Source organism: Pempheris klunzingeri, chromosome 4 (genome assembly GCF_042242105.1).
Source record: "Pempheris klunzingeri isolate RE-2024b chromosome 4, fPemKlu1.hap1, whole genome shotgun sequence".
NCBI lineage: Eukaryota > Metazoa > Chordata > Actinopteri > Acropomatiformes > Pempheridae > Pempheris > Pempheris klunzingeri.
In genome coordinates this window covers 4718028-4730242 of record NC_092015.1, presented here as the reverse complement: position 1 = coordinate 4730242, position 12215 = coordinate 4718028, and the positions used below count along the sequence as shown (strand labels likewise).

General features: G+C 41.3%; 2 protein-coding genes across 2 annotated transcripts; one reads left to right on the top strand and one right to left on the bottom strand.

Annotated features, from left to right (window-relative positions):
* The first annotated feature begins 691 nt into the window (after positions 1–691).
* On the top strand, positions 692–4773 carry exosc5 (exosome component 5). The gene is made up of 6 exons (XM_070829609.1): positions 692–819; positions 2114–2227; positions 2770–2891; positions 3011–3151; positions 4306–4395; positions 4580–4773. Exons 1-6 carry the CDS (start codon positions 720–722, stop codon positions 4673–4675), a joined length of 663 nt encoding a protein of 220 aa, XP_070685710.1. The 5' UTR covers positions 692–719; the 3' UTR covers positions 4676–4773.
* Positions 4774–7156: 2383 nt separating this feature from the next.
* On the bottom strand, positions 7157–11706 carry tmem91 (transmembrane protein 91). The gene is made up of 3 exons (XM_070829962.1): positions 11272–11706; positions 8920–9066; positions 7157–7312 (listed from the first exon to the last, which is right to left on the bottom strand). Exons 1-3 carry the CDS (start codon positions 11704–11706, stop codon positions 7157–7159), a joined length of 738 nt encoding a protein of 245 aa, XP_070686063.1.
* Positions 11707–12215: the final 509 nt, after the last annotated feature.

Genomic DNA, 12215 nt, shown 5'->3' with positions numbered 1-12215 from the left:
AAGAGAATGAGCAACCTTTAACTGTATTAATGTCAAACTGAGGTTTCATATTTACGCCATTCCATAAAAGTAGAATGCTTCACTAAAAACGCACTTATGTCAACGTAGAAATATTTCTTTTAATATGTAAAGTACATTTAAGCTACAAAAAAAAACAGACCTGTGGCAGGACTTTTTTGCATGGTATCTTTATGATGTAAAAAAAATTGCTTGTATTGTTTCTAAATATAAAAAATATATTAAAATGAAAAAAATGTTTTATTGTGGTTAAAGCTGGAATTAATATAGCATTCATTCAGTCATACCTCTCGAACAACAGGATTACAGGAGTACTTATTTATGCACTGTATTTTAACATACACAACCAGTTCAACAACATTTGGATGAACATAAAAGTGAAGGTTAACATTGTGCTTGAGCCCTCTTGTGGTCATATTATGGTCAAAACAGACACTTCCGGCCATGACTTTCAAAATACAGTGATCAAATCGAAAAGATCATATTATTATTAAAATCAGAGTCCCCAGTGGTCACAGCTAGAGACTATTACCCTCCATATTTCAGTAGAAGTAACACACATTTAGTAAAATTATCCAGAGGTGTCATTGAGGATAAATGTAGGTTCGTTCTTACGTCATCAGAAAGGGCCCAAAAATTGATACACAACAGATGACGTCACTCAACCGCGACAGAGTGCTGTTCCTCCGTGAGGCGGCAGCATGATGGAGGTCTGCGGCTCTTCAAATGTCTCTCTGAGGGAGTTTGGCTGTGAGCAGAGTTTACTGTCCCGACCTGACGGCTCAGCGTCCTTCGTCCAAGGTAACCACACGTGGAAATGTGACCGTAATTCATGTTTAATTGGAGTTAAATATCGAGTTTGCGTGGTCAGACTTCTCTTCCTGCCTTTACACAACAAGCACACCAAACAGTGAGCAGTTCTCTGAAATAGGAATTTGTTCTCTTAAATATCTATAAGATTGTGACACATAATAACTTCTAACAACTTCTTTCTAATGTAACTTTAAAAAAAAAAAAAAAAAAGGGACTTGATGGTGCTTAAAGGTGGAAGCAAGAAGAATCAGACATCTTTCATCTGGTGTTTGGTGCAGCTGCAGAAACTTTATGGGGCAGTAACCAAGTTTAAGTTCATGAAATGGGCACAAACACAACATGTATTATGATTGAAATGTCAAGCACAGATTGTTTGGGCTTTTCCAACTGCATAAACAATCCTGAGTGGTGGTTTAAAGTTCAACATATCCAGAATATGTTGTGAAACTCTTTGGCTGCAACATTTTGTAAAATAGTAGCTGATGAGTGTTTAGAGGGTGAAAACAAACACATCCATGGTGAAAAATAATTGAATCTTGATAATAATTGATCTTAAATCAAACCTGTGTTGCTTTCAATGGCCTCTTGATTTAAGTTCCTGTTTTACAACAACACATTTTAAGTATTCATTGTATACATGTATATGTATACTTCCTGTATGTATACCTATAAGTTTCTAATCCATAGTTTGTTTCCTCAGGCTTGTTGTTCAATACAGTTTAAGTTCTTTATTTGTTTTAAGCACAACAATTACTGTGAAGCAGTTGTTTACAATGAAATTCCTTCTCTCAGGCTTCCTATAACAACAACACTCGTACATATATGAATATAGAAATCAAATATAAAACTGTGGAAGACTGTTGTACAGCTGTGATAAAGTGAATAACTTGTAATGTAGACAGGTTGTGCATCAATGTTTTAAATATATGTGCTTAGTGGAACTGGTTATGTACAGAATAGAGAGGAGTAAGGCACATGAATGTATAAACTCTGATGGTTTAAAAGCATGAAAGAAACAAAACAATTTTATTTGCTTTTTCTTTGCACTAAAAAGAGAAACATTTCTTACAACGTTGCTTTTAAATTTCACACTGGCTTAGCATCGGGTGATCACTGATCACACACCAGCAGGAGGAGATCTGCAGTGGACACTTTAATGATCACAGCCTCTATGCTTCTCTGCCTCTACACCTCCTATTTATTTGTTATAGTCTGTATTCTGTTGTGGTTCAGTTGTGCCCGAATTCTGTCAAATTAATCCGTTTTCTGTTCTTATGTGAAGGAGACACGAGTGTGATGGCTGGAGTTTACGGACCAGCTGAGGTCAAAGTCAGCAAAGAAATATATGACCGAGCAACACTGGAGGTGCTGATTCAGCCCAAAGTGGGACTGCCAGGTAAGTGATTACGAGGAGGAACACCTCTCATCATGCAGCCTAATACAATTCCTGGATGTTTTTTAATGCAGTGTGGGTAGTTTAATCCTCCTGTAAGTAGAATCATTTATTTTTTTATTTTTCAGCACCTTATAGCTTTGTTAAAGAAATACTTTTAGACAACAGAGAGACATATTCTTGTGCAAAAGTTGGTATAAAGTCATTCACAACACATGGAAAACTTGTTTTGAAAATGTTTGATGTATTAGTTCAAACATTTCAATGTTGAATTTCAATATTTCACACAGGTGATGCAGAACACTGCAGTAATAGGAGATATATAATATCACGAACAATTGTTACACAGTTAAAAAACAAGCTTCTTTAGTCGTTATTTCAGGTGAACTTTGGGGTTTTATGGGTCTTCTGAGTCTTAATTTTCAGCCAAGTCCACCGTGTGTGCAAAAGCTGCCATACCACAACACACCACAAGGTGGAATAACTGAGCCAGTAGGCCTCTAGTCTGGATCAAGTATGCATCCCATCATGTGTTTCTTTTCTAGGTGTGAGGGAGCGATCCCAAGAGCAATGCGTGCGGGAAACGTGCGAGGCATCTCTGCTCCTGTCACTTCATCCTCGCTCCTCCCTCACTCTCATTCTTCAGGTGTTACATGACGACGGTTCGGTATCCTTCAGTAAAACTCTTTAATGCTGTGGAGTTAATTTAAAATCTGCTGCTGGGGCGGGGAAGTGGTGTCCTAATGATGTTTCTTGGCGAGTATCCTTCCTTAGCTCCTCCATCAGCTCCTGTCCTGCTCTTTGAACGCTGCCTGTATGGCTCTGATGGATGCAGGCCTGCCGATGAGCTGCCTGTTCTGTGGAGTCACCTGTGCCATCGACTCGGACGGCCAAATCATCACAGATCCCACTGCAGCTCAGGAAAAGGTAAGTCTGAGACTCATGTGATGTGTTAAATAGTCAGACGGCTGCTATTTGGCTTTTCACACCCGGTCCTGTCACACAGTATAAAGAACCATAAAATTCTTACCTGGACTTTCATCCAGGAAAATGTCGTTCAAGTTGCATGTGAAACAATAAGTCAAATACAAATATAAAAGGTACATTAAACCTTAAATATCTAATTTCCAACACACACCTGAGTGTAAATAGTGTTGTTCACTAAAGACACCCGGGTGCAAATAGCATCTGCCATAAAAAACTAAACACCCCAAAGCACTTTGATATTGACAAAGGCGTCAGCGTTGTTTGTTAAATTTCTTCAAGTCCTCAGGCGACAAAATACATCCCACATAGAAAAATGTTAATGGCTCAGCCGTGAGGAACCAGTTTTCACACATATACACACACTCGGGTGACTGTTTATGAGGATAGTTGCAGATATTTTATGGATGTGCATCAGTGAAATCATTGGTTTCATTGTTCAGGAATAATAAAATGACACTTTAAAGCTGACCATAAACATTGTTGATCAGAGAAGTCATATACACCAACAGTCTGATTCATTCTGGTAAATTTCAAACATCTTTACAGGCCAGTCTTCTCCCACATCTACTATCCAGTGAAACAGGCTTCATGCCTGTTCCTCATATCGTGCTCTTTGTGCATGTGATCGGCTTTTCATCCTCCAAAATCAGACAGATAACTGTGGATGTCAGTCTGTCTAAACCTTTTATAACTCTGTGGCTCTGCACCGTTTTTTTTTTTTTTAGCAAACTGAAATAGAGTCAGATCAGGTAGATTTAGGGAAACCACCAAAATTTCACATAATTATAACACAATCTAGTCAATTATTATTTTACACTATTTAACAGGTGGATATTAATGAAAATATGCCAGAATTATCCAAAAAGCTAGTTTCCATCTGTAGTCCATGTCCAGATGTTATGGTAGTCTCCCTAAAAATAATCAAATGGAACAATGACGTTGAGTGAAGTTGAACTTCGCTGACTGATGTGACTGAAACTGTCACTGGTGTGACTTCACTCTTTCAAAACGTCTGCTGAGCCTCCCCAGAACATTTGCACGTGCTTCAGTCGTCACTGATGACCCTCACCGAGTTTGTTTCTGCTCCCAACCAGGAGAGCCGAGCCCTGATGACCTTCGCTATCGACAGTACCGAACGCAGAGTGATGACGTCATCAACCAAAGGATCATTTTCAGTCCACGAGGTCAGTAAATAAATGACCACAAAATCTGCTGCGATTGATTTCTGGCGTTCTCCAGCTCGTTCGAGCTCTCAGCGATCTGCTTCAGGCCCGACGACGACCAGACGTTGTTCTTTTAGTTCCCCGTCTGTAGTGATAGTTCCAGGCGTTTCATGTTTTGAAAATCTTTGTTTTTCTTCTTCTGCAGCTGCAGCAGTGTATAGCAGTCAGTCAGAAAGCATCTGAGAAGATCTTCCAGTTCTACAGAGACTCTGTCAGGCGGCGGTACTCCAAAACCCTCTGATGAAGAAGCAGCTCTCTCTTTTTCTTTTCTTCTTGTTTCATTTTTTTTTTAAACAACTTGTACAAACACTGTTGTTGTAATAAAATATTTACCAACCACTTTGGGCTGATTTTGCTTCAGTTCAGCTGCAGTCTGCTGTGCTGTGGGTGAAGTGAGGGATTGTGGCAGATGATGGCGGTGGATTTTACACCTGGACACTTTTGATAGGACACTTGATTGATCAGTCGGGGTGCAAAATAAAAAGAGGAAAGATGAATGTCAAACAAGTGCATTTATTGGGATTCATCGATTTTTATTTCAGCGTAATATTTACATGTAATACAAGGGTGTGAACTGGGAAATAACCGTCTCATCTCAATCGCTACAGACTTTGACCGTCAACTTCACATCGTCCAGTTTTTATCCAAGTCTGACCAGAGCCTTGTCTCATGACGCCGTGATCAGTCAAGGTAATCCACATGTAATGCTCCCATATAACTCACTAATCGTGGTATCTCAGCTGCAACAACAAAGGGTCATTTTTTTCATTGACACAAACGTCCAGTGGAGACGGAGGTTGGTTCAGGATTGTCAGAACTGTACGACACTGTGTGTGGACTCTGCATTACAGCACATCAACAGTGAAAGCTGACGAGGGTTAGACACCGAGATATCACAGGTGTGTTTACATACACCACTTACAGTGACCGTAATCTATAATCAGCTTAGTCTTGGTACAACACTGGGTTTGCAGAAAACAAAGTGTTCCAGTTGTTTGTAGTTCAGAAGTGGACTCTATAAAAACTATACATCTAAATAGAAAATGTCAACTTTTACCCTACAGTCATCTTTTAAAATATTTACTTGGAGTTCCCTTGTTCACAGTTTTGTTATTGGCACATTTAAGCTCAAACCAATATGGCCGGAGTGTTTTCTTTCATGAAAGCTGTTCTTGCGATAGTTCAGGACCAAACGAAGGAAGTGATCGAAGCTGGAGCAGGTTTGTACTCGATGAACTACAAACTCGCCATGCGGGTTTCTGTTGTGACCGAAATGGAGATTTTACTGACTCATGCATCATATGGCTGAGCGCTAGACGTCTCATCAGACTATTTTTTGCAACATTTTTTCTTCACCTTATTGCTGATCTGAGCACAGGTACTGTGAATACATAAGTTTAGGTAGACAACTTCATTTTCAAGTTTGTCAAACTGCAAGAGGAAAGTTCCTGAAGGATTCCAGGCCTCTTTTTAGAGGAGAAAATAGCAGAATCTATATTTGGGCAGCGTGGAGTCGCAGCCTGGTTGCTTCTATTATTGGAATAACTCATGAAAGGATCATCCTTAGAGTTGCTTCCATATTTTTGGCACTTTTCCTTGCAGGTCTGCACCTCTCTGTCTATGTCATCATTTCTCAGCACAGTATATAGAAGTGGCTCCTTTATTTCTACAGTTAGAGCCAGTGTTTCACATCACGACCTTGCATTTCATTCGAAAACTCCTCATTTGTATGTATTTCCTTATATAATGGCACTATATGTATTTTTCATTTAAATTTTTTTGTGTGTTTGAACAAAGTTAGTTACTCAGCTTGGCATAAACAAAGCAGAATCAGTCCCTTCTGCAGGTGAACACTCAGTGATGCTGAATGAAATCAGGATGAGTTGAGCGATGTACGTGTGCAGTGTTTCCCTTCGGCTGCCTCGCTGTGGCCAGAGAAGTGGCAAGAAGTTCTGCTTTACTGCCTCCCATAATTTAAATAAATAGATAAATAAAGCTCCCGGGCTCTAAAACCGTGCCCATCTTTCACCCGACGAGCGACAGCGCTGGCTCAGGGCCTCCCACAGCGAGGACCATCAGGATTTAGCTGCTGCTACGTCCTTGCTGTGACCTTCTCATAAATCTGCACACTCCATCGGCGTATGCTGCTCTCCGCTTGGCTCCTCCCAGAGAGACGAGGCCGCACATCCCTTCCTTTCTCTTTCTGCTTTTCATTATTCTTCCATTGTTATTGTGACAAGTGATATCTTACAGTGTTGTGATAACACCTGCATTTGTTGTCTTCTTCTTCTTTTTTTTTTTTTTTTTACTTAATCTAATGCTTCACATGTGATGACGACTACAGCACAGATTTTAAGGATGGCAGGTAACGTAATTCCTCGGGTGACAAAACAAATCACATTTACTTACTGATCTTATTTTCATTCACGTGCGGGGAATGTCCTCTGAGCTGAATCATGTCCTAATCCAGTTAGAAGTGATTTCGATCTATTCAGCAGCTCTCCTGGTGTGTTTTCACTGTCCCTTCTCTGCTTTTCCAGCTTTGTGTGGCTAAAACATGACTGCAGATAGGTTCGACAGACAAAGACTGTGATTATTTTACATTTACAGGTGATATGTCGACGTGTGTTGATATCCATGAAATGTGTGAGAGGTCTATGTGTGTGTGTGTGTGTGTGTGTGTGTGTGTGTTTGTGTGCGTATCCTTGCTCAAGAGTTGCCTTTATGGTGGTTTTCCAGACAGGTAGGAAATCAACGCAGCGATGGCACAGATGTACGTGATGATTCCAAACACAATGGAGAGCACTGAGAGCCACAGAGCCTGGCGGGACGCTGCGTTGGCCCCCTGAAAATCCCCCTGAGCCGATGCCTTGTTGGTCTGAGAAGCGGAGGAGAGAGGAGAGCGAGATAAGGATTAGAGGGGGGAGAAAAGAGGAGGGAAGGGCATTCGTCATCATTTGTCAATGTCCTCCCCGGCCTCTACTTTCCTCTTCCACTTATTCCAACACACGCTAAGCCCATATTATGTTCCATCTCTAAATCACACCCGGCGTTTGTGCCTCATTCATCACTTTCTCATTCTTTCTTCCTCTCTCCCTCTAGTCCTTGTCTTTGACTCTGACCCCTGTTTTAGGTAGCACTCAACAATATTGGAAATCTATCACCTTGAGGCTTCTTGTTATGACTCTAATTAAACCTTAATGAAGGCCATTGATCTGATCAAAAGGCCTTTGCAGCTTGCTGCCAGTTAGCTTTGCAAAAGCGTTAATGGGATTTTTCTTCCTGCACTGCTGGAAGGATGCCTATATAAACTAAGGGCCTCTGGCGGCCAGAGATAGAGGTGTTAGGGGATTTTTCACGCTGCCAGTGGTAATAGTGACTGATGAGATAGTTTGTGCAGTCATGTCGTTCCCTTTTCCCTTTGACCTGCTCCATATTTCCACCAACACCAGCGAGGCTGATAATCTCAGCCATCAAATTAACACTTGGATTTTTAGAATCCTTTCACATGTGCTGCAGATACAGTGTCTGTTCTCAGCTTTCTCTTTGTGAATTTGTTAGTGTCTGTTATAGCAAAGCCCTCAACTTTTGTCGGGACTGATTCTGAGGGCCAGAGAGAGATTAAGAGATATATTATCACTATGTTTTGTGGTATATTGATCCTCTTAAAATGTTTGATCCCTTGCTGCAGTAGCACGTGATAGATAATATATGAGCTTACGTAGGAATTATGAATAATATAAGACAAGGACTGCACATATGATAGAATAGATAAAGCAGCAGGAGTTATTAGTAATACACTGTTTTTATCTATTGGTATAACTGTGTCTGTATTATCTTATTCAGCAGGCAGGTGTATAGATCAGTGGGCTGAAGCAGTCATTTTGTTAAAAAGTAAGTTTTTTGAATAAAAAAAATAAATCTGCTACACAACTTGTTTCTGTTTTGTATTTGCTATGAAGCTGTCTTTTCAAACACTGATAACATTTCACAGCCAGTCAACCTGAATAACCCCGACAGAGACAAAAAATATTCTTTGTTGGTGCTGTTCACAGCTCAAGGTGTACCTGTGATGGGAGGGTAGCGCACGGTTTTGGGAGACATGACACTTGTATAGGCACATTTATCCATCACAACGTCAGAGACTGAAGATTATTTAATTACGCTTCTGCTTAAATCTAAATCATTAATAGAGTGTTTCAGAGAATTGTTATTCTAAAGTGATCTAAATGTATAAAACCACAATATTCATCCTTGGGCATTCTTCATATTGGATTGTTGAGCTCTGTGCTGTTTCAAAGCTCTTGTGGCATAATCCTGCAAATCTAGGTGTAATCCCTCCCTGTCTAAACTCTAAGACACTGGACCTGTTGTTAGTCTAAACACACTGCAGAGGGTAAGAAACCACCCTTGGCTGTGAACTACAGTGCCAGGTTGTATCTTGTCAGCTCAGGACTCTGTGTGTGTGTGTGTGTGTGTGTGTACCTTCTGTGAAAGGTAGAAGGCAGCGATGCCCAGGGGCCAGAAGCAGCAGAGCATGGAGAAAAAGGCCAGACCCAGGTAGTCCTGAGGGATCATCAGAGGGAAGTTGGTCTCGCTGTCTGTATCACTGAAGTCATCAATGGATGAGTCCTGGGATTTAAACAGAGGCCTCTCAGGTTGAGTTCAGGTTAAAGCATCCAGTAAAGTACAAAGTAAACCTCTGATGGTATCTGTGCATGCAGACTGCTTTGGCTTTGCTTTCCCAGATTTTGAGATATTTGTCTATGAGATTTCTGCCTCCACACAAAGGCGATGACTGCTTTTGTTAGGTTTAGACAGTTTAATAACTGGGCAAGTAAAGCCAAAACTGTATGTTAGCTGGATACTAATATGTTGTTTTAAGAATTTGAGTGGACTGACCCTTTAGACTTGAGGCTTAGTCATTCATTCAAGTGAGTATATACATTTCAAAAGTTGCGTTCAACATACAAAGATAATGTGCTCTAACATAAGTCACTGTTTTATGTATAAGCATCAAAAATTAGTTTTTTTTGGTTATGTTGTGTTCATGTCCTCCACAACAACTGTAAAACTTTGCTGGTGCCTGTAAGATAATGTGACTGAATGGGGTTAGTCTGGATGTGCACTAGCTCTGCTGACCGCAGGCGATTTATGACTCACGTATCTGTTTGAAACAGCTGCATATTCAATCTGACTTCCTCTCTCAGTCCGACCCTGTCATGTTACTCTGCTTGTTTTAGTTTGGGCGTGAAATAATTGCGCATTTTTCAAAGATGCTCCTGTGATGTTTAAGCAGATGCTTCATGCGGCCTTTAGAAAAAAAGCTTTTCTTTCTCTGCTTTTAAACATTAAAGAAGATCAGACGAGGGTAAATCAGAGCACATTAGTACACACAGTATTTTAAATATTAGTGAATTCAAAAGGTTTATTCAGTGTTTCTAATGCCAAACACTCCACGTCCTGTTCTGTTACTCCCTGATGTCAGGACTGATTTGACCTGTCTCAAATCTAATTCTCACATATCAGGAGTGATCTTTTTTGTTGACGTGACGCAGTTCTGATGGTGACAAGAAGCAGGGAAACCTCAAATTGAGCCAAAAGCCAGACGGACACAGTGCTCTTATGTAAAGTCACTCCTCAGGTCACCTCAGCTTCTCTTGTAGTATCGATCAGCTCAGCAGCCAAAATTCAGCGTGAAGCGATGAAAGAGTTTTGGGGTCCAGCCTGAGTCCTTTAACTAAGCGTTTGAAGTGAAACAAAGGAGAAGGAGATGTTGTGTTGTGCCTTTTTGAGGTCACTGCAAGGTTTTATTCCCACAGGTCTGCGACTTTGCAGGATTAGCTTGAAAAAAACGTGTTATTTTCGCGTGCCGTTCTTTTGTCCTTGTGGAGCATACTCTAACTGATCTAAACTTTGCAGCAGCCAACTGCTCTTGATTTTAATGGTGTGTGCTACTGCTGTGTGTTTGTCCACTTGCTGCTGTTCTCAGTCAAAGTAATAATCGTGAAACTGCCCTCAGCCTTTTACGTCACAGTGGGTAATTGGACCTTTTGATTTAACCTTGCTGAGAGACTTTTCATAATAAGTCAAACAACCAGCGGCCACTTATTTGCGACTATACATTCTCATGTTGACTCCCAAAACATCACATGACCACCGTAAGAGTCTTAAAGCTAATTTACATTTCACTCCAGGGTGGGCTTTGCTCGGTGATCTATGAAATAGAACTGGCATCCTCCATTGCTACTGTAGTGTCATTACCTGCACCGCAGCAGAAGAGGAGCTTTATGTAATCTGGCTTTTTGACAGTAAGCATTCAATTTGTGCCTATCCTGAAATGCATTGCTCATATGTCTATTTTAAGTTCCTCTTTGGTTCCCAGAATCTGTGCTGAGAATACGAGAGTTTGATGCAAAACTCCTCTGAGCAACGACAAGGATGGAGCAGAAATGGGATCATCAGAAATGTGTAGAGATGAAACGATGAGCTAAATAATTGATTAGTCAGAGAATCATCTGCAGCTATTTGATTAATTTGCAGATCAATACCTGATTCTGGCTTCTCCAGTGTGCAAATGTGCTGCTTTTCTCTTCTATCATTTTAATCTGAATATCTTTGGGTTTAGGTTGCTGAGTGGATAAAATAAGAGATTTGAAGACATCCACTTGGATTCTGGGACGTTCTGCTGGGACTTTTTCACTATTTTACTGGTTACATTACTAAATAAACATGTTTTCTTTTGCTTGATTTAACAATTTGGAATTCATATACAAAAACGCAGTTGTTGTTACACGAAATGAAACTTCCTCAACATCATGAAGTGGGATATCTTACGTCAGAGTCGGGCAGCAGGTCGTCCTCATCATCCATGCTGTAGGACACACTGTGGAAATCCTGCGTCTCGGCCAGCAGCTTCCTCTCCAGCGTGGACCCAGGCCGAATGTCCACAAAGGTGGTCTCCAGGTAGTCTTTGCTGAGCAGGGAGTCCGCGTGGCCCCAGATGGGGGCCGGTGGGTAAAAGGACTCCAGTGTGCGGGGTAAGGAGCAAGGGTCCAGTAGCTGCTGCTGCTGAAGCTCGCGAGGATGCCCACAATAGCTCCTCCACGCTAAAGGAGGGTAGGCCCTGTCCTCCTCACACTTAACCAAGATGCCCTTGAACAGTCCGCCAGGGGCCTGTCCGGTCCCCGGCCCCAGCCCCGGCCCTGAAACCCGACTGTTATTGGTGCTTTCTCCCAGAAGAGGGTGCTCCAGCTCATCTAGATTCTCCATCCCTCTCTTTAAATACCAGCCGCGCAAGAGGCCACCACATCAACAACCAAATGTAAGCTACAAATCGGTGAGCAGAGCGTCTCCCTGAAGAGTATCCAATGGGTTTATGGAAACGCAGCTGCTTTGCTGGCTTTAGTATTTCACTGATGATCCATCTTTAATCCTATTCTTTAATTTTTCTCTTATTATGGGCCTTGGTCCAGAGGCCAGCAACATATGCCAGGTTTCTGACCGGGCGAAATATCTTTAATGTGCCAGTGGAAGTCTTCTCCTGAGTGCTAAAAGATGTGCTGAAGTTGTCTAGGGGGGGTTCAAGATCCTCTTTTCCTCACATGTCACAAGCTATTTGTTTCAGGGCTTGATGGCTCAGGGTTTGCCCCATGTCTTCCATTTCACATGATTGAGTGTGTCACTGAATCATGAATATGCTAATGCCGGCTACTTTCTCTCTCATACAATATGGAAATGTCAATTCTGATGATGGAGGACCTTGATTAGCCTCAGACAGA